This window comes from Onychostoma macrolepis, chromosome 23, assembly GCF_012432095.1.
Source record: "Onychostoma macrolepis isolate SWU-2019 chromosome 23, ASM1243209v1, whole genome shotgun sequence".
In the NCBI taxonomy this organism is placed as follows: domain Eukaryota; kingdom Metazoa; phylum Chordata; class Actinopteri; order Cypriniformes; family Cyprinidae; genus Onychostoma; species Onychostoma macrolepis.
In genome coordinates, this window is record NC_081177.1 from 15,792,838 (window position 1) to 15,816,828 (window position 23,991).

Below are 23,991 nucleotides of genomic sequence, written 5' to 3' on the forward strand. Positions count from 1 at the left end.
GCCCCCTTTATCCCACTGTGCAGTCTAAATACCACTGCTTCAGGGATGACAGAGCGCCACCGAGCAGTGTTTTTAGACACAAGCGTTCAAGCACTTTGTAGGATGAGGACCGTTTATCTGTGTCATCCTTAATCATTTCACTGTCAGGCAGAGGATCGAAGCCAACGCATTAGGGATTAGTTTTTGATTGCCATCGATCCTTATTGAACCATCCATCCGTCAAAGTGCCTCCCCTCTGCCTCCCTGAGCATCACTGTAAGAAAACTCTACAGAGCACACAAGGGAAAGGAGCACTAATATGTAACTTATCAAGCCACAAAAACTCTACGGGGTCATGCACAAACACGAACACACAAACACATATATATACATACGCTGCAAGTCATGTTTCACTAACTGTGACCTACAGTTATTGAGGAAGAGGAGTACAGCGAAGCCGAGCGTGGAAGTGGCCAGCAGTATGAGACAGATGTTGCAAGGAATCATGAAGTACCGCACGACCAGCGACACTTTGTGCTGGTACATGCGGTCCCGCTCCGGGGGCGGCGTGGGGTACTGACAACTGGTCATACTCCACTCCGCGCCGTCCCTAAAGTACGCCAAGTCGGCAATCGTTCTGAACAGACTCAGAGAAGAATGATAGACAAAAGAAATCCGAAAATGGCTTCAGCTTAAACTCCAGTGGCTCTTCTTATCGCAGTTCCTTCCTGAAAAACGTAGACAAATACTTTCGCCAGTCTCCAAGCAACGCATTTTGTTTCCAAATTACAGCCGCTCTGGAAGGGTACAGGTCCTACAGTTCCCAACCCTCCAGCGATCCCTCCATTTCTCTCCCAAGCACAGGGGTGGTTTGTCATGAAAGGTTAGAGTGCGAGCTCTCTCGAGTGTATCTGACAAAAAACTCCACTGGACCCCTGGCCTAGATTGGCAACACGATAAGTGAGTGCAAACAATCCCCGCTGCACTTTGTACTTTAAATCCGCAAGCGCAGAACTCCACCGCTTGGCGAATTAGTAATGAATTGGCTCTTGATTTGTCTTATGGGGTGCTTGTAATTTTTTATGGCACAATGAATTCCCTTCTTTCAGGATGTGCTGCCACCTGTCTGTGCCCGACAGCGGCATGAAGATGCCAGGCTGCTCTGGTTGTGGCATGTGTCAGGATGCACTGCGGGTGTGGCTAGGCATCATGCTAGCCGTCTGTCCAGGGAAACACTCGGCTGCCCACAAGCTGGAATTGGAGTCATTAGCCTCTCTCTCTCACACACACAAATGCACAAACTTTTGGAGAGTGACCCCTTCCCAAATCCTCCGGAGAACTGCAACACTAGGCTCGTCTTCGGTCGTAAAAGTCGAAACTTTTCTCCCCCCACCCAGTCTGAATCTCCTGAATGAATGAATAATTAGCCCACAGAGACTCAGCAGCTGTCTTTGGCAAGCTCGACCATATGCCCCGGAGAGCAGCAGGGTCTTCTTCCTCAACCCCCCCCCTCTATCCTTCAACACTGGTCCTCTCTGGTGACCTCCCCTCTTTTTTGGAAAGCACTCTGGGTGAAGCGTACAGTCAAAAGTTGTGGTGTCTGGTGAGCACTCTTCCCCCAGATGCTCCTGTCAGCGTAGAGGCGCGCTCCTTGATCCGGGCAGTCGGAAAAAGATGAGGAACAGCTGAGATTGCCACGGCAAAGCGTGCAGGCAAACTAGACAACTGCTTCGGACAGTGCTGTTAGTCCTCAGTCCTTTTTAGTGGATAACTCCTGAGACAAGACAAGCCCCTGTTGTGGACTCAGCCAAGTTGTTTGTCGCTCTGGAAAAAGTGGCTCTTCCGTTCTGATTTCTTTTCATTGGAGTCAGAAGCTATTTCTCTCTCCGTTTAGCTCTCTCAAGCATCCATTCCTCTTCTGGTGTACCTGCTCGTGTCCTGGGCTTAAACTCGCTCCAGCTGAGCCTCAGAGGAAGTGTTCATTGCCAGCCAAAACATATACTCTGATCGCCGCTATTCATGTCAGAAAATCCCCCAGGCAGCAGGTTCTCTGTCAGCGCAAGCTTGCGTTCAGCCAGCGCTTCTCAGCCAAAGAGCCAGGGAGCGGCATGCACAAATGAGTGGAGCCTGAGAGGAAAAAAGCAGGAAAAAAGAAAACAAACTGGCCGATGACACTTGGTCCACCTCTCCGTTACGTTAAACAATGCACAGAGCGTGTTTTCTGCATCCTTACGGCACGGACGCTCATGACTCCCTCTCTCTGCCTCGAATGAAGGAGAAGACAGTGAGAGGGGGAGTGGATGAGGGGCTGTCTCTAACAAAGGGTTGGGAGGGGTGAGAAGGGGGAGGCAGTGAGGGAGGGAGGGGGAAACCGAGAATAAAAGCTTTTGGGAATACTTGGGAGTGTTTTAAAGGGGGGAGCTGGAACGACAGCGAAAACACAAAAGGGCAATTGGACCAAAAACATGTCAAGCCTTTTGAGTTGATAGTGATTTAAAGGAGAGCGCTCCCAACAATTGTGCTAAATTGTAATTGCAAACTTTGTGGTTTAAATGGGAAAGGAAAAAATGCGAGTAAAACAGAATCTGACATATTTAGTCACGGTTTTGGTGATTTTTTTTATGAGCTATTAAAGAAAACAGACAATTTAAACTTAAAGGACAATTTGAAGGAAGGGACTTAGATGCATTTAAAATTATATATGCATAAATACTGTGTGTGTGTGTGTGTGTATACACACACACACACACACACACATCTACAGTAAATCTTCTCTCTATATACGTAAAACAACAACAGTAATAGAAAACGCAGAACTGGAATGAACGATGGTTCCAAATAAAATAAAAAAGATGAAATTGGAAGCAACAGGCTAAAAAAAAAAAAAAAAGAAAAAGATTCATCTTCTCGTGACACCATGCCATGCTTTTATTCATCTGCCACACTGTGAAAAATAAAAGCAAAAATGAGAAAAATTAATATTCAGTAGAAGTGAAAATGAATATACTGGCAAAAGATCAGTGGGAAATGTGTTTTTAATCCATAGCATTATTTCACTAGGTTTCTCGCCTATGAATGTTTATTTTATGCTCTAAGCCACATAATGAGGTCAACAACACAGAGAGCTAATGCTTCTTTTTAAAACCCCCCACCTTCAATACTGACTGGCATATACACAATGGATGTTCATCTTCACAAAGAAGCCAGTACATATTATCAATTATTTATACACGCTGTTTCTTAACCCACCCCTCGCTGGATACCCTTCATGCGTGCACACACACACACACAAATATATTTTTACAAGGTTATACTCCGTTCCACAACAGGGGCCGTTTATCTCTTTGGACACAGCCTATTCGTTGACTTTATAGGGGGCCTGTGGAATCGAGCCCCAGATGTACATAGCAGAGAACACGGGGTAAGCCGGGCCTCCAGCACAGGGCTCTAGGTTCACTCACCAGCTGTGGTGCTGCACCCCTAAAGAACACCCACACTCCACCATTGGCCATTAATCTCCCTTCAGCCTGACACGTAGACTAAGAAATGCATTTAGCAAAGACAACTGGGCATCTAGTGACATTCATACGGGCTACAATGACCTGAAACCCCCATCAAATAATAAAGAGACAGAAGAGGGCGCCACATCCGGTCGATTCTACACACCCTCTGTCATGACTCGAATAAGACCTAATTTGACTTCAAAGCGCTCCGTAATGCATCTTTAATGTGCATTCTATCTCAGAAGGTTAACATCTCTCTCAGTGTGCTCTCTCAGCTGGCAACTTCCATTAAGAAACAACCACAAACTCTCGGCACTTCCCGCACTTTCATGACGAGCAGCCTCAAGGCTTTTCATCGACTTCTGCTTGTTCCCTGTGCCATGTTTCTGGTATGACGCATGTGTGCTCATTTCAGGATTGAAGGGATAGGAGTAAAGCATAGAGGGGCCCTTCATGTATTTTAAAAGAGTGGTGGTTATTAAAGTGGAAGATATGAGAAATTCAAAAGACATTCACTTTCAAGTGTCGGATTCAGATTTTTGCCAGAGAACAAAATAAGTCAATCTATCTATCTATCTATCTATCTATCTATCTATCTATCTATCTATCTATCTATCTATCTATCTATCTATCTATCTATCTATCTATCTATCTATCTATCCATCCATCCATCCATCCATCCATCCATCCATCCATCCTTCTATTCATCTACCCATTTATCTATTCATCTACCCATTTATCTATTCAAACTTCCATCTATCCATTCAACTCTTCATTCAATCAATCATTCAAACATCTATCTCTCTCCACTTACCAATCCATCCAACCATCCATATTCAAAACTATCTTAAAGGTGCCATAGAATGCATTGATACAATATTTAAAATTGTTCTCTGATATCTACATAGAAGGTATGTGGCTTAGGTAAGGGCAAAAATTCTCCAGAAACAGTTTTACATGTCCATTTACAACCCTAGGATTTGTCCCTAGAATGAAATGGTCTGTTATTACCTTATTTGGAAGGGTCATGAATAATAATCTTGAGCTCTGCTCTGATTGGCTGTTTCACAGTGTGGCTCATTTTAGTAGCTCACAGCAGGAAGGAAACACAGGGAAGAAAATATATATTTAAATACTTTCTCTCGCAGTTATATCGTCGGGGAATTATACTGTATATAAAATGCGGGCATCAGGGAGCCTCTAATGTGCGGGGCACTGAAACTGCTTTTAAATGCACGATCGCTTTTTACTTTCACTTTCGAGATTCGTGATCGCACGAACTCTGTTTATACTATGAAGCGGCAGTACTTAACACACATTTTACAAGATCAGATGCTTGTCAATGGTGCTCAGGATCTGTAAATCATTCGCCATCATCATCAGTCATCTCTCCTTACTCTATTTATGTGGTAAATGAAATCTTATGTTCTGTAATGTAACAGGCTACCGCTAGCAAGAAGCTAACCATATCCCTTTAGTGGCTCACGTTATTTGCTTTCCGTGCCTTTCTGAATACAGACACCAACCCATCCCTGCACATCACATCCCCTGCACAGCCTGGAACATTAAATTTATTTCCATGATCTGCCATTTTCGCTGTTGTTCTCGCTTGTTTCTTCACAATACCTGCAGAACTTCTGATGATTCGGCTGTGCAGGTTCGGCTGGCGGCTGGCCTAGAACATGGGTGTGTATATGCAAATGTTGGGGGCGTAACTATTAGTGATCCCGACTGTAACATCACAGTCGGTTTTATGTTCTGATTCGCCTATTTTTCAGTGGTCTTTTGCATTCACGAGGTTTACATAAGAAGGAGGAAACAATGGTGTTTGAGGCTCACGGTATGTCATTTCCATGTACAGAACTCTTATTATTCAACTATACCAAGGTAAATACAGTTTTCCATTCTATGGCACCTTTAAGGTGACACCTCAGTGAAGAAGACCGACATCAAATGTCTTTCCCTTTTCAATGGTCTTTTCAACAAAGTTTCAACAATGGTTTAACCAAAGGAGAAACAGTTTCCTTCAACCCTCATAATAATTCTTAAGACATTGAGCTTCCTTCACAGCAGCTGGCTGAATGTCTTTTTGTATGGATTATCATCAATAAATTCTGTTTTGATTATGAGCAGATCCCCCCCAAGTGCTCAACTCATTACACTACACTGCACTAGCAGTCAAAAAAAATCTGTCAGGCAAAATAGAGGCGAGACAGCGCAGGAGATAAAGAGGGAGGTGGAGACTGCCAGCAGACTATGAGTGAGAATGAGCTAACTGCACCTCCAGCCAGATCTGCTCTGGTTTCCTACAGCTGGGAGTTCCTTACTTCACCGAGCTGTCATACGGCTCGCAAGAATAGAAAGCGACACCACCCCACCAAAAAAAAAAAGAAAAAAAAAAGTGGGAAAGTGGGGATTTTTCCTTCGTGCTGTCTGCTGAGTGCCGATGTAACTGTAACAGAGACATTACCCATGGGAAATGACATCAGCGTAATTTAACGTGAGAACACATCTGCCGACTGGCCTGCTGCTCGGTGAGGCACACCGCCTGTCGACAATGCATCCAGGTGTGAGCTATCACACAGATGAAGCTGTTCCTTCAATATCTACAGTCAATTTCTACAGACTCGGCTACCCAAAAACCATATGGCGAGATTCTAATCCTGATTTCCACTGAATGTTAATCAATCTAGCAGTTTTGTTGTTAGCAACTCCAGTTTTGAGACTCTCTCTTATGGTTCTTTTTGGTTTCCTACAGCCCATTGACTTCGCCTGACAGATGTCCAAATCAAATCACTGTCAATCTGCCAGATTCAAACTGTCCATTTTGCTGCTCTGCTATAACTGATCCTAATCCAGACAAGTCTGAGGAAACGGATGGATAGTTATCATTCAAAGCTTATTTTTGTCTCAGTTGCGGTTTAATACTACCTTAATGAAAACGGCAACAATTAATGCTGGGAAATACAATAGGCGATACCGTGCGACTATGGAAATGTGTCAACCAGCTGACATTATTTATTATAACTTCATTATATGATTGCTTCAAATGTGGCTTATTCAGTAATATTTATAAACTATAAACATTCTGAATCAGGTATTTAACTTAACTGATGCATAATAAAAAGCCTTTGACGCAAATGTTATTATCATTTATTATGAACAACCCATCATTTCAGTTTGCGTCCTAAAAAAAATAAAATACAATAAATAGGGATGCACAATTATCAAAATTCTGGCCAATACCAGTAAGTCAGTATTTTAAATAATGGCTGATAATCAATTAAATGGCCAACATTTTAATTTGATACTACTTTGTTTAAAAAATAATAAAATAATTTTGTTTAAATAAACATAAGCATCACATTGCTATAAATGTACAGTATGAAAAATTGATTTTCGTTTAGCTAAAAAATACATTTAACAGTCTCTTTTATGATGTTTTAGGACCATTCTTCTATTTGAATAATTCAAAAGGAGTTCTGCTCCATAAATGCGATTTTCAAATCTGATCTTTATCTGTTAGCACAGTGCAAGAGCCTGTTCCACTCTAGTTCACTGCTATCTACATTGTAGAGGTCACTGGAGAGGTCTCTCTATCTCTCTATCTATTGTGTGTATGTATGTGTATGTGAGCGTGTCCTCAGTGCAATCCACTAAAGACCACGGCAGATAAAACACAATTACCCTAATCCTTCTTTCCTTACCCAGTCTTCACCCTAATACCTATTAGTCGATGTGTGCTCAGCACACGGCCGTATACCGTACATCACATATTGATTTTGGTTGAGGATCCCCACCGCCACTCAGGTTAAGTGCTTTAGGACTGATGAAAACCACCATCACATAAATCCAGCCTTCTCCCATACATCAAGGAAACAGTGTATAAATCATTCCAGAGGAAGATTTTATTACTCAGATGTTTCTCTTTCATTGCTCAGGAAAGTTAATTAGGTTATTTAGTTATGTTGTCTAGTGATGCACAATATATCAGTTCCATATGGGATATTGACGGATTTCATTTATCGGCATCAACCAATAATATTTTATGCTTATTTTTACATTTAGATTACCTTTACCATCATTTAACACTCACTAAAAGGGATAGTTCATCCAAAAATGAAAATTCTGTCATCATTTACCTGTATGGGTTTCTTTATTCTGCTGAACACAAAAGAAGATATTCTGAAGAATGTTGGTAATCAAACATTTCAACATTCTTCAAAATATATATTTTATGTTCACCAGAAGAAAGAAATTCATACAGCTTTGGAACAAGTGGAGGGTGAGTAAATGATGACAGATGATTTTCATTTCTGGGTGAAGTTAAGCTTTACACTTTAATAAATTAAATAATTACACATTAATAAATAAGTACAATGTAAACATTAGCAGATTTCAAAATAAATGTCCATTTTTCAATCTGTATATTGTAATTTTTATCATTTAAAATTATGAATTTGATTTATTTTTCATTAGAATTTTTTTTTTCTATTCGATATTCGAACAGAATAGAATTAAACTTAATAATTAGTGATATAAATCAAATAAAAAGATAAATAAATGAGACGACTGTAGAATATATAGAGTAGAATAGAATAGAATTTCAAACTGAAATTTCAGACTCTGATATCCTGCAAAAGTGAACATAGTTTGAAACACTGTTGAAATCTCATTCCAAACTCTAGAAGAGACAATTTGAGATTATTTAGTTGGTTTTCTCATGAGAAAAATCTGAGAAACAGCCTCAAGCCAATTTGCGCTCCATTTGATCTCACGACTGTCTAGGAGAACAGATGAGATATTTAAAGAGATCTACCATCACAAGTATATCCAGATTTCCCAACCGCTTCCCTCCCCACCACGAAACCACCTGCCTAAGCAAAGATGTGCATGCAAGGACGATTCTTCTCCCACAGCTGGATGTTCAGCTCTGGGTGGAGCGAGCTCATTACCCTCCCACTCAGACTGCTCCTCACTCCGGGACCAAGCTGTTGAACACAGGCAGGAGCGCAGCTGCCCCGGGCTGAGAGCTGGGTCTCTGGGAACGGGCCAGGCGCTGCGTACTAATGGAGAAGAACTAACCAGCAACAGCATTTACAGCTACTCATTCATCAGCGTGCTGTTTTCCCCTCTCATCATGGTAACTACATAATGATTGCAGCATTTAATACTTGCCATGCTCCAGCTCCCCACTCTTTATTCGTTCTTTATTTCCCACGATGCTTTCTTAATGGTCCTTATGGGGGCAATTGAGCTGGAACCGTGGTGGGGTTCTTTGAAGGGCTGCTGAAGCAATGTGCCAAAACAGAGACTGCACGACCAGCAGAGAGTGACTGTTTTTTGGAGACTTGCTTGACTTTGGCTGTGTTTGACTCCGGGCTTCATGGGAGCTGGCATCCATGACAGACAGGGGCTGTGTGATTGAACTCGCAGGTAATGCAGGTGGCAGCAGCAGCTGTGGAACTAAACTTGAGGATATGGCAAGCTTCGTCCAAATAGAGCAACACACAGCAGTGCTTCTCAACTGGATTTAATTAAGGATGTCCTTAAGGATATTACAAAAGCAATGAGCATTTTCATATGGACTGTAACTGATAAATGCCAAATATAAAAATCTACACTATTTTGTTGAAATAATTAAAACATTTTTAAAAACTATGAAAGTTTATTAAAATAAAGTATAAATGTTTTTTTTAATAATTGAAATACTTAAAAGTCCAATATCTGCCAATATGTACATCCAATGAGAACTAATAATGATTATTTAGGGATGCCATTACAAAAAACAATATGATGATGATAATTATCATGTTAGTTATAAGGCCTATTGCTGATTAATGCCAAATATAAATATCTATACTATTTTGTCAAAATAAATAAATTAAAAATTAAAAAACTATGCAAGTTCATTAAAATAAAATATTTAAAAATATAAATAACTAAAATACTTAAATAATTAAAATAATTATTATATGTAAAGGATCAAAGAATCAAATCCAATAACTGCAATATCCAATGATAACTGATAATGATTATTTAGGGATGCACTAATATTACAAAAACCAATAAGATGATCATAATTATCATGTTATATGGCCTATAACTGATAGATGCCAGATATAATATACATATACATGTGTGTGTGTGTGTTCATAATAGGGTTGGGCCGATAGACGGTGCCATCGTCCATCGCCGATGGCTGATAGACATCACGATGTTGAGCCGGCAACACCCCCCCCCCCCACCCCCCACCCCCTCTCAATCCGCTGCATCCCAATACCGTGTTTGGAAATAAAATGACGTGTACTACGGGGACCCCAAAAGGGAATAAATATGACAGGTGAGGAAAATATATATTTCAGTAGCCTACTTTCTCTCGTAGTTATATCATTGGGTAATTATACTGTATATAGCCTAAATTGTGGGCATCAGGGAGCCGCTATTATGCCTGTCACTGAAACTGCTTTTTGTGCGATCGCTTTTTAGTTTCACTTTCGAGATTCACGATCGCACATACTCTGTTTATACTATGGAGCGGCAGTACTTACCACACATTTTACAAGATTAGATGTTTGTCAAATCATTCGCCATCATCTCAAGCTGGTCGCACAATGGACGAGAAGCTCAGCGCCACGTCTTTACATTGTTTTGAATCGTTGCCAGGCGCCGCGAACAGACGGTGCCGCCGGTGTGCGTACGCTCATAGAATGTGTTTGAATTTTAAAGACGTGGCATGACGTCTCGTCCAGTGTGCGACCAGCTTCAGTCATCTCTTCTTACTCTGTCTGTTTGTGTGGTAATTGAAATTTTATGTACTATAATGTAACAGGCAACCGTTGGCAATTGTTATTTGTTTTCCTTGCCGTTCTGAATACAGATTAACGCTTCGGGCACACCCCCTAACTCCACCCCCTGCCCCTGTCCCCGCCCCCCGATGTCATCGTCCATCGCGATGTTTCACTGCAGACATCGTCCGATGCCAATTTTGTAGACATCTCCCAACCCTAGTTCATAAAAATATTTAAAACGTTTTAAAATATTTTTGAAATAATTAAAATATTTAAAAATCATATATCTGCCAATATGTATATTCAATATTCGAATCCCAAAACCCAATTTTGATGGATTTGCATATCCAATAACAACTGAAAACATTACAGTACTGATATATCATGCATAATTATATTTATCTACTGAATACAATAATAATTAATATATTATTATTATTATTAATTAATATTTAATTATAAACTTCATGGTTCTAAACATTGTTATAAAAAATGCTCTAAAGAACTCCATTGGCATTATTTTCCCCCTGCTGAATAGACTTTAGTTGCACCAGAACTATTTGCATACATCACTCTGTAGAGAGCAGACGACCACTTCTGCAGCTATACAAAACTTGTAAGTGTCAGACAGATAAGCGAGTGCTGTTATTAAATGTATATAAAAGGATGCACTTTGCGTTTAAATGTCGTTAAGTAGTTCAACGCATGAAAAAAAAATAATGACATGCTATTCTGAGCTTCTGTCTCCACACAAGCACCTTTACCAACATCTGCCTGGTACGCAGTTTCATCACGGAAACTTCTGGTGCAGCTCCGCAGTCCATTTATCTGCAAATCTACGCTTGAGACAATGCTTGTTTTCGGTTCATTCTCCACTATCAATAGCGGCACAGATTCGCCTCACACAATTAACCTCTGCAGAATAGAGGCCAAATTCAGCCTGTTTTCCATCTACCTATAAATTAAGCAGAGGTGGAGAGGATGCAGTGATTGGATGACATGCAGAGCATCCCATTTTAGAAGAGCAAACACACTGGAGAACCAAATGGAAATTGTTTCGCATACAGTATAGACAAAACCCAGCTGCTCCTCAGCATATTCCAATGAATCAACCACTGCAAAGCAGCAAGTGCTTGGGGACCAAAGGGAGCGCTTCTTCAACCCATCTGGAATTTTTTTTTTTTTATCCATCTACAGCTTATTATGATTGCTGTATCCACACACATACACATGAACATCCACACCCAAACTCAACCTAGCAATGGGCAATCTATTCTCAAAAGCATTTACAATATTTCAGAAAGTTTTGGGTTTAACCGAGGAAAGAATATCTCCAGTGTTTTATGTTTGCAGAATACTTCACAGTCCGTTTTTATGAATATTACATATCCTTGTGGACCCCTAACAAGCTTGAGCAAAATATAAAAATCATTCTATATGGAGACCAGCTATTATGAAGTATTACCATTAAGGCATCCGAATAATACTATATAACCTCTACGGCTTATGTTCTACCATTATATAGCTCCATTTCCGAACACACTCCGCTCAAAATTATGCACACGCACAAAACGAAGCTTTTTCTCTTATCAATTCTGACAGTGACAAGCTATTATACGCAGGGACGTTTCATTTGCATTTACAGTAATGAACTCTTTCTCTTCACCCTTTCATTCTTCCGTCTTTCGGCTCGTTCTCCAACGTGCCGGATCGTCTTGGAGGGCAGAAGGGAATCTTAATTGGCATACATCCTCATTTCTCGCAAGCCATCCGAGGAGAAAAAAGGAGCTTCAATTATTTATATTTCAAATCAAGAGCCTTGCAAAACCGGCTTCCACAAAACAGCCTTTTCATCCCTTCTCACATCAATCAGACAGATTTCAGAGAGTAACTGTCAAAAGTGGGAGAAGCTTTATGCAGCTGTGTATCTGCAATCAGGCGCTGTGTGTATGAGAAGACAGGACAGGATTGTACTGTTTTTTGAGGACCATAGCGGCACTGAATCCCCTGTCGAATCACTGTAGGCACCGGGGCCCCGGAGCTCAAGGGGTCGTTTTGACACAGGTGTTCCAGAGACATGGGAAATGGGGTTGTGCCATCAGCTGATACAATCTGTCAGCAGTCTGAGACACTCAACACAGGAAGACAAGATAGATTCTTCTCACCTTGAGACTAACTGCCTGCTCCTTTCTACTCTCTTCCAGAACTCTTCAAAGGCTAACTACAGCTAGTTCTACACTTTTTCAGAAGAAGAAAAAAACACTTAGTGGCTGCCGATTGATAAAAGCCTTGCATGTTAAATAAATCTGCTCGGACCGTAGTGTGCATTTCTCTTGCCTTTAATTCTCCACTTTATGAAACACAACATACTCAATCATCTGAGAACGAGATCCACTATGAAAAAAGGAGACAAAAATACACCCACACAGCTGCTTTTTGGAAGCGTACGCCAATGATTGCTGTGCGTTTAAACATAACAGATGCCTCATCCATTATTCACCTGCAAACCAACAAAGAGCGGCCACAATAACAACCGTGGATGAAGAATTTCCTCCAAGATTCTATCCGGACCCTGAGGAAAGAGGGAGATAGTGAGGGAAGACAAGGAGGAGAGATTGTAAGAGAGAAAAATAACAATGCTCTGCGCCTGGCGTGGACATGACCTCAGACTTGGCCAATGTAAACATTTGTTCTGCATGTAATCAGCAAACGTAAGCATGCTGCCAGAGAAACTGACTGAAGGAAAAACATTGAGCACGTTGGGAAGAAACAAAGGGTGATTTCACACTATACTTCGTGTTGAATCATACCGAATGATTCAGTGATTCACTAATGACCCGTTTTTTTTTTTTTTTTTTTACAGGTTTAACTGATTCATTAAAAAGCCCTATATTAAAAATGAATTGATTCACTCACAAGTCAGGCATCACTACGGCTTTTAAGCAAGCATTACTCTACACAAGAACAAGATCTAGCAAACGAATATTCTGGAGAATAACAAAAATACTTAAATGAGACTTTTCCTGAAAAAAATATATAAATAAATAAACAAAAAATTCTGATATTTCCAGGTTTTCCAAGACTGTGGGAAATGCAATACTATTATGTTGAAATAAGTTAAAAATAAAATATTAAAAACTCTAATGACATGTTACAATTGAATTTCTGCATCACAGTGTTATATACAATATGTACAATATGAAATTTGAATAATAAATATATATATATATATATATATATATATATATATATATATATATATATACATTTATTTATGTTTTTACAAATAAATACAGTTTTAATTATGGGCCCTAGGTCTAAATTATTATTATTATTATGTTAATAACTATGTTAATAATAATAATAATAATAATAATAATTGAATTAAAGTAAACTGTGCCACTTCTAATTATTCACAGTATTATATGTAATATTTACATACAAAATGAAATACAAATGATAATATATATATATTCACAATGGTTAGCTTATAATAATGTTTTCTAATTTGAGTGGTACGGGTAGGTTTTCGTGGGAAATTCGAGCATGGGACTGCGTCATTACATCATGTCTGTAAATGTAAAGAAGATGTCCCGGCTACTAGCTATATCGCATGTGAGGATCCTGCAGGTGGCGGATCGTTTATAGCCTTTTCTCACAGCAGCTAGAATAATTAAATGTATAATTTTGATGGCGGTGTCACGTGTGTGTGTTCCTGTTGTGTTCCTGTCTGCCCTTATTTAGTTTGTTTCCTGTTAATCATTGTTCATTCTTATCGTTCATTAATCTTCTCGTTTGCTCCTTTGATTTCCCTGTCTTTATGGGCCTGTTTACACCAGGTCACTTCATGCGTTTTCTCTGATCGGATATCTATCTGATTTGTTAAAACGTTTCCATTTACACTTGGCAACATAAACGTGTCTTCGCAAAACGGATATAAATCCGTTCTTCAATTCATGTCTGACAGTCTCACGCAGACGTGCGAGGACTCCACAAAGCTCTGCCTCACAATAGCCTTACGCCAATGCTCTGCAACAGCTTCCCTTTAGATAGCGTGTCCGTTCCGTCACTGTTCTGATGAAAAACCAGGCTTGGTTTGTGCAAGCAAATCAATTTTGCCTTCTCTGACCTGTCCAATGTGTTCACAGGTCCATTCTCGTGATGAGGGCGTTGCACGGATGGAGGAAGAGCGCATCTTCTTCCTTTGACCAAAGCCTCCGTGTTTTAATGAGCAACTCAGGGGCCACGGGTCAGCCGCAACAACACGGCCCCCCTCCCAGGCATCCATTCACCAACACAGCCTTGCCTATTTCCTCCCAATTACATCTGCTGCTCTCCTGTGTGATGACTTCATTGCATTTTCTGATTAGAGGGAACATTGCGAACATGTGGCTGCTACCTTGTTGGATTGAGGATACTCAAGATCCCTCCCACCCCCGTCCTCGGGCTCTGATGATCTACAAACCCCCCTTTCTGACAATCATTCCTACATTTGGCTATCTGACACAAGTACCACCCCACCCCCAGCTCCCTCAGGATAGCGCAGGGGTCACGTGACTCCCCTCACCAGGCAACAAATTGGCTCCATGTTCCAGTGTTCCGGAGGGCCGTTGCCATGTGACACTCCTCAAAAAGATCCACTGTCACACACATGGAACACTGGATGATCTCATTCATTCCGAGGTTGTTTGTGACACACAATCTCAGAGGCTCTGAGAAATAGAATTACATGCTGATCGCACGGATGGCTTGATTCAAAAAGAGAAGCACAAGAAAAGAGGGATATCGATCAACCGCACATTGAAGAAGATCATTAAACTCATTACGGAATAGTGAATTAGAGGTGTTCGGTAGCCTTGGGTTTCCCCTGGAGCTCTATACGCAACCCTGGACCCATTTTTATACCACAGCAGTGTAAGATGGCTTTCCAACTAGGAAGACCTATTTATATTGAATGCTATCTTAAAACAAAACGGTGTATCCCTAGGGACTCTTTCACACTGGTAGCGAATTGCAGGCCCATTTTTCATTCACTCAATAGGCTTTTGGGGTCATGTTTCTGAACTAGCATTCTAGATGCTGCTGATAACACTGGCCCACAAATACAGCACACATATAAAGACTAGGCTTGCTGTGATAGTCGGTGTTGAAGATGTTACCGGTTTTAAGCCGCAACACCGGTTACGTCACTTGCCCACCGTGGCACCGTCCCCATTTATATAGATTTTTTTATAGTAATAAAAAATTAATGAATCATTTTGTTCAGTTAGAAAACAGACACTACAATTAAAAAATGGACGCGGCTGTTCAACGCAGCGCGCTGAACGACAGTCGCATGATCAAACATCAGCAGGAGTCGTCAGATTTTATTTATCATGTTAGGAGAGTGCGGTGAGAAAGACAAGACGATGGCAGAAGATTTAGTTTCGAAACGAAATGCAAAAGCTCCTGTTTTAAAAATATTTTGAATTTTGTAAAACCTGTTGACTTTTGCTGTTTATCCAAGGAAACATTCGTTTCTTATTTATTTGGTTCCCCCGTGTTGGCCAATTTTCGTTTTTTTTTTTTCCATATTTTCACTTTGTGTAGGTTATTTGTTATTTCATATCAGGCCTATAGCATGGTGTATTTTTATTTGTTTTGTTAAATAAATTAAACATTCTATGTTTAATATAAGGGAGGTGGTCATTGTGCTGTTTTTGTTGTTATCCATTACAATCCATTGACTCCGAATTGCCGCTAATTTCCAAGCTATTTAAAAGTGAGAAAAGCGAGAGAAAGAGGGAAAACTCTAGTGAACTACCCCAATGAACACCCCGCCCCCACTGATACCGGTATCACTGGTGTTGTAGCACATGGATTGACTGGTGGTAAAAATTTCCTCACCGTCACAACCCTAATAAAGACACAGTGCTAAAAAGAGCGAGAAAAAAAAAAGGATATGGGAAGAAATACTGAAAAAACTGAATGTATTTGATCTACAGTATATAGACATTTCAGCTTATTTGACACTTTTAGTTAATTGACATTTAGGTGCGCATCACTTCGCTGTGGCGACCCCTGATAAAGGGAGCAACCCGAAGGATGAGAGAGAGAGAGTTAATTGACATTTAGCTTATTTATTTTAGCAGTTGAACTATTATTATTATTAGTAGTAGTAGTAGTGGAACAACAGTAAACTAATAATAATATAGTAATTTACAGTATAATATGCTGTGAATTGAGGTAAAATGTGCCACAATAATAATAGTAGTAATAATAATAGTATAAAATAATAATAATAATAATAATAACTAGTAGTAGTAGTAATAGTAATTGATCAATTACATTATTATCAATAACAACTGTAAAAAAAAAATATATTAATATAGTCATTTAAAGTATAATATGTGGTAAATTGATTAAATTTAAATTTAAATTTACCTAAATTTATCTAGAGGAAAGGCTGGGCATCTACAAGCAAATTTTTAAAATAATAATAATAATAATAATAATAAACAAAAAAGTATAAAAAACATAAAATAATAATAAAATAATAATAAAAATAATAATAATGTCAGTCCTGTGTTTCCCACCCTCATGTGCCCATATTTGGTTTTGTTCCTGTTCCTGTCATTATTGGTTCATTATTAGTTAATTCAGTCCTGTTTTTGGTTTAATACCCTTGTTTAGTTCAGTATTTAAAGTGTGTTCTGCCCCTTTGTTTCCTGTCCGGTATTTACGTCGATGTCCTGTTTCTTGTGAGTCTCTGCCTCTCCTGTTCCCTGCCTTGTGTTACCCTTTTTGGATTTAATTAAAGACTGTTATTTTGAAGTTTACCTCTCGTCTTGTCTCCTCGCTTCCCTTGCGTGCTTATCATGACAAATAATTAGTAGTAGTAGTAGTAGTAATAGTAGTGGATAAATTACATTATTAACGATATCAACAGTAAAGAGAAAAATAATATAGTCCTTTACCATATGATATGTGGTAAATTGAGGTAAAATGTGCCACATTTTGCCAGAAATTTACCTAAATTTATCTGAAGGAAAGGTTGGGCATCTAAAAGCTACATTTTAAGTAATAATAATAATAATAATAAAAAAAAAAAAGTACAATAACTGTTAAAAAGTAAATCATCATCATCATCATAATAAAGCACTGCAGTACCGCAGATTTAATTACAATTAATTACAATTTAGCAGTTCAGGGAGAGGGATGTTAAACATTAAAGTGATATTTAACGTTTAAATGTATGCATTGATTGCCTAAATTGAGAATGAAAAAGTAATGCGCTGATTATGAATTTAATAATCGATCACTACTAAAACAATACAATACAAAACCATTTCACAACAGATGCAGAGCATGCAAGTAAAAGATCACTCTTTAAATCAAGACATTTTCATTCAAGCCATTACTCAAATTTGTGTCTCTAAAGTCAGTCAGCTGTTATTATTTTGCAGCTCAATTGCAATATATTTGTGTTCAGGAATATTTGAAGAATGTATGTGAATATCATTGTTACATCTTCCACGCATATTATTCTCTATTGGTATCGATTTGGCATTCATACCGAGCTATCAGAGATTGTATCATACCAAAGCTGAAGACTTTGGGTTCTATCCAACACTAATGTACACGTAATTAACGTAATTAGCGTGCATCGGGTGCACAGCGGTGTAATGCAGCTTCTATGTAGTGTAAAAAAACACAATATTTTGGCTCATAGCCGTGAGGGCCCCCCATAGAGTGTACACCAGTGAGCCGGTGGTAGAAATCACACTTGGGCTGGACAGAAGCTGAGACAGCTGAGAATGTGTGCGAGGTGAAGACGAGATCAAAAGAGTGGAATGGAAGAACAAAACAGACAGATAAAAAAAATACAGTCTCTCGGGAGAAAATTAGAGTGAGTGGGGAGAGAAGAAGAGGTGAATCAGACAGGAAAGCGAGGCAGAGTGAGGAACAGAAGGGTGAAATTACAAAGAATTGAAACCCAAACTAGATTTGAAAGAGACTGACGGATAACTTAAAAGAAACAGAGGGGGACCGAGAGAAAAAGTGCAGAAAGAAACTGAGCCCCGCAAGCCATCAGTCCAGCTGGTAGGATCCATGTGTACATTTCCGTCTGACACCCACAGGGGACGGCCCGTCTCCATTGTGCACGATGACCGCTGACCACAGACTGCTGACTGTGGACACCAGCCAGAATGCATCTGTAGCCAGGCAGTGACCCAGCCAAAACCAATCCTCCGCTGGGCTTAAAGGAAGTGAGGGAGAACCAGGGGTTGGAGCCAAAATACTCGCAAACATGCCCACATGAAGACGAGACAAAGCACACACACAGCGGCACATTTCGGGGGAGAGGTTTACCATCGCCAGGTCAAAATACCAAGCCGAGTTTGACAGTGATGAAGCACCGGCATTCCAGCCAGAGGACGGCCAACTGGGAGACCACCGCGGAGCGTCTATGACCCGTCTGCTGGCCAAATGCGCGGATCAATAAGTTGACCTGACGCTCAGTCTACCACCTGCCCGCAACAACTCATTCTCTGAGAAAATAGTCGCCCCCTTTTCCTCCATCCCACAATCAAATGCTCCTCATATTTCATAATCCTCCCTTCACTCCGGTATCATTTCCACCGCTATCGATCAAAACAGTCTGTCTATAATTGCTAGGTCTATTTAGCGACTCTGTCAGAGAGTGAAATGCGAGAGGAAGAAAGGAGGAAAGACAGAAAATGCGTAGTGAAATGAACAAGTGAACTCATCTTACTCAAGACAGTGGCACTTTAGTAAAGGTTATTGTCTTATAAAAGGCTGAGAGCCTGGAATAATTCACTTGGAAATCAATTTTCATCGCACCATTCATACATTAGCGGACCATGATGGACTGTGGGAGAAAAACTACCACCTTCTCTCGTTTCCTCTTTGTCGGATTGTTTCTCTCCGTCTTGGCTTTTTTTCACGCGCGTTTTTCACACTGACCCCCATTTTCATTTTCCTCGCTTTCATATCAGCTCCGGCGCTTCGTTCCGGCTCGTTCCGAAAAAACGAATTAACCTGTAGATGAACTGACCCATTCTAAATACCTCAGGATGACAAAGAACCGGACACATGCTAATCCTTGTTAACACAAGATACAAAGTGACACTCTGCAATGAGGTTCAATGAGATTGGGGGTGGAAAACTCATCCGTGTGCTCTAGACATTCAGGCCTTGAGTTATTGTTTTTTCCCTTTATATATACCATGGTATATATGTGATGCTTATTTTTGAGATCCCCAAAAAGAAAAATATAATTTACTCTTCAAATGGTGTCATGAGGAGCTTAGTTGATTAGAATGGAAACTATTATGTTTTGATGTTCCACTTGTGGCTGATGTAAACAAACTGGAAGCGTTTTTTACGGTTGCACAGCAACATCACAATTTGATGCACAAACATAAAATTCATCATATATGAGGTCACAGGTGTGCTTATTTTACACTGGCTTCAAACACAGCTTACCCAAACATATTTATAATGCATTAGGATTCTGATGCTGCATCCCAATGTGCCTACTTATACTACGCCCTTAAAGTATGTACTCTTTAGGTGAAGAAAAAGTACACACTTTTGAGTGAGTAGTAGAAGAGAAGGCAAGCTTTGGGACATACTATCACGTCACACAACTGTGTCTTTAACGGACCGCTCCGTCGCATCTGTTACATGCACCCTGTCACTGTAAACTGGCCTGTCAATCATCTTGTCACTGTTAACATCCTCCACATTTCATTTCATTTAACTTCCTGCCGTATTGGAGAGAAAAGAAGTAGCTTGTTGATCTTCCAGTCGCGGGTCTTTCATGCGGAGAACTATACTCAGATTTTCTGCATAATGATGTATTTAAAAGTTAACGGATTGTGGGCAATTTTAGCCATTAGAATGTGCACGGATCAACACTTAAAAAATCGACCTGAAATAGTAGACCATCCGGGGACTTTTGGCATACTCTTTTCAACATACTATGTTTTGGGACACACTTATTGTAATCTCACATACTATTTAGGACGGATAGTATGAACATTGGGACGCAGGGTGAGTCTGTTTTTAACTCAAAAGTTGCATAATATAAAAGTTTTTTTTTTTTTTTTTTTTTTTTTACTTTTTACCATTTATGTGAAACTTATGGTTCATTTCTCATGAATAATTTTATATTTTGGCTTACACCTAAATTATATATTTATAACTATGTAACATATAAATGTGTATATACATACAATTTTGAGTGGGGCCCTGGATTTTATATTACACATTAGAGAATGTTTATATATAGATACATAGATGAATAGAAGGATTGTGGTCATAATATTACTGTTATTTTTGATCAAATAAATGCAGCCTACATGCAGGCTGTCATGAATCAGACCTCTGTGGCTCTCTCCGATGGCCACCGGAGGGCACCCTCACCTGAGTACTGACATTCTCATACTACAATTACCATGCACCCCGTACAGAGACTAATCACCTGCACAGGTGTTCCCCATTCACTGCTCTACTTAAGCAGCATACACACACACACTCATTGCGAAGTCATGTTTTGCCCCGGCTGACATTCTGAGCGTTTCCCCTGTATTCGATCTTGGACCGTTGACTACTATTGATTCTCTGCCGCCTGCCCTGACTCCTGCCTGGTATCGTTTATGTCTCTACTCTGCCTCTGATATCCCTACTACTGTTGTTTTACCTCTGCCTGTTTGACCCTGATTAAGATCATTAAAGTGAAAGCTGCAAATGGATCCACACGCTTCTGACCCGTCATTACAGAAGACTTCGCCGCTCACGGATCCAGCAGCCGTTTATCAACTCACCTCCGAGGTTTCAGCTCAAGCCATCATGTTAACGTCACATCAACAACAACTCCAACGCCTCACGTCTGTCACTGAGGATCTAGTGAAGGCACTGCAAGTGCTTCGGCTAACCACACCACCAGCGCCCCTACCAGTACCTGAGCCTCAGCCCATCAGCTCTAACCTGAACATCTCCACAGCAAACCCTCGACTCTCCTTCCCAGAGAAATTTGACGGTTCCCCGGACAAGTGTAAGGGATTTTTGTTACAATGCTCTGTTTATGGATCAACAACCACTGTTATACACCACTGACAACAGTCGCGTATCATTTATCTGTTCCCTGTTAACTGGCCGAGCTTTAGAATGGGCTACTGCAATATGGGAGGGAGGAAGCATGGCATTCCCCTCTTTCACTGACTTTCTCAGGCAGTTTCAAGAAGTGTTTGAGCACACTGCTGGAGGCAAAGAGGCAGGCGAACAACTGCTCACGCTCCGACAAGGGAAGGACACGGCTGCTGACTACTCTCTCGCTTTCCGCACTCTTGCAGCCCAGACCGGTTGGGGTACCGGTCCCCTGAAGTTACTATATCATAAGGGATTATCGATTGAACTTCAAACTGAACTGGCATGTTGTGATGAAGGAAAAACGCTGGAGCAGTTTATCGATCTCGCTATCCGCCTCGACAATCTACTGCGCTCACGACGTTCTTCACGATTCTCTCCCATTCAAACTTCCGCCTCCACTTTTACCCCAGAACCAGAGCCGATGCAAGTAGGAGTCACTCGTTTGTCACCGAAGGAAAGGGAACGCAGGATGCGAAACCACCTCTGCCTGTACTGTGGGCTATCTGGTCACCTGCCCCACTCGACCATCAACCAAAGATACTAATGCGGTGACTGCTTCTTCCAATATTTTAGATGTACCCATCTCTCTAGCTACTGCAAATGTTACGGTTGAGACGATGGCTCTAATCGACTCTGGGGCAGCGGGAAACTTCATTGATATTAATTTTGCTAATTCTCACAAAATTCCTCTCCTTCCATGTGAATCCCAGGTGGCAGTGGCAGCGCTAGATGGACACCCATTGGGCACAGGACTGATCAAATTTACCACCCAAGACCTCACTCTAAAAGTCGGCTCTTCCACACCGAACTCATACGTCTCTTCGCCATTGATTCACCACAGAACCCAGTGATTCTTGGCTTACCCTGGCTGGAGAGACACAACCCTCTTATTTCCTGGACCACTAAGCAGATTCAACAATGGTCAGAGTCCTGTCAAAAGAAATGCCTGCAGTTCCAGCTTCATGCCACAAACTCCGAATCTCCTTTGTCGACAGAAACCCCAGTCATATCAGATCTTCCAGCAGAATATCAAGATCTCTCTGAAGCGTTCAGCAAGTCAAGGGCCTCTCAACTTCCACCACATCGGCCCAGTGATTGCGCCATCGATCTGCTTCCTGGAGCTATGCCAACGAGAAGCAGAGTATTTCCCCTATCACAACCTGAGTCAGAGGCTATGAAAGCATACATTGAGGAGGAACTGGCTAAGGGCTTCATTAGACCATCCACCTCTCCTGCATCAGCTGGGTTCTTCTTTGTCAAAAAGAAGGACGGGGGTCTACGACCATGCATCGATTACCGAAGTCTCAACGTCATCACCGTTAAATTCCGTTACCCACTGCCCCTGGTTCCAGCCGCCCTAGAACAACTTCGTAATGCCAAGTACTTTACCAAACTCGATCTCCGCAGCGCCTATAATCTAATCCGCATCCGGGACGGAGATGAGTGGAAGACAGCTTTTTCAACGACCACTGGGCATTATGAATATCTCGTTATGCCGTTCGGCCTCTCCAATAGTCCATCCGTCTTCCAAGCCTACATCAATGATGTGTTTCGGGACATGCTCAATCGCTGGGTCATAGTCTACATCGATGACATACTAATTTATTCAGATTCTCTGGAAACGCACGTTCAACAGGTCCGGGCAGTGTTAAATCGTCTAATAGAACATCAGCTGTATGCAAAAAAGGAGAAGTGTGAGTTCCATCAAACACGAGTATCCTTCCTGGGTTACATCATCAGTGCCGACGGGGTCACTATGGACAACAACAAGGTACAATCAGTGCTAACTGGCCTCAACCCATGACTATGAAAGAACTACAACGATTCCTGGGCTTTGCCAATTTCTACAGGCGATTCATACGTAACTTCAGCACTATAGCAGCTCCACTCACTTCGCTGCTCAAGGGGGGGAGTCAGCGTTTAAACTGGTCACCGTCAGCTTTGAACGCTTTTCAACAGCTCAAGGATCGCTTCACCACTGCTCCTATGCTTCATCACCCAGACCCAGATCTAGAATTCACAGTTGAAGTTGACGCTTCCAACACTGGCATTGGAGCCATTCTCTCTCAACGTCAGGGCAACCCTTCTAAGCTGTTCCCATGTGCTTATTACTCACGCAAATTAAATTCCGCAGAGAGAAATTATGACGTTGGAGACCGCGAGTTGCTGAAGAAGAATGGCGACATTGGCAAGAGGGTGCTAAAGTTCCTTTCACTGTTCTCACAGATCACCGTAATCTAGAGTATATCCGCTCAGCCAAACGACTCAATCCCCAGCAGGCCAGATGGTCATTGTTCTTTTCACGCTTCGATTTCAAAGTCACCTACAGACCCGGGTCCAAGAACTGCAAAGCCGATGCATTGTCAAGACTCCAGGACTCTTCACCTTCTCTGGGAAGCATCAATGAAGCCATCATTCCATCAACATTAATCGTAGCTCCAGTCCAATGGGATATTCTCACTGAAATCACAGAAGCTCAAGCTAATGACCCTACTCCACCGAATTGCCCCAACGATTGAACTTATGTTCCTCAGGACCTTCGCCAACGAGTCTTACATCTG

The 23,991-nt window shown here is 41.0% G+C and overlaps 1 protein-coding gene across 6 annotated transcripts in view; it reads right to left on the minus strand.

Moving 5' to 3' along the window:
• The window catches only part of agrn (agrin), a 261,211-nt gene that overhangs the window by 154,669 nt on the left and 82,551 nt on the right, over positions 1-23,991 (minus strand). For 2 of the 6 annotated variants that reach the window (XM_058764055.1, XM_058764052.1), the window contains exon 1: positions 408-2,241. The exons of 3 other annotated variants lie outside the window; for them this stretch is intronic. In XM_058764055.1, coding sequence (XP_058620038.1) covers positions 408-570 — 163 coding nt within the window. In that variant the 5' untranslated portion in view covers positions 571-2,241. Of the gene's footprint in view, positions 1-374; positions 2,242-23,991 lie in introns of those variants that run through there. One more of the 6 variants, XM_058764051.1, reaches the window with a different exon arrangement.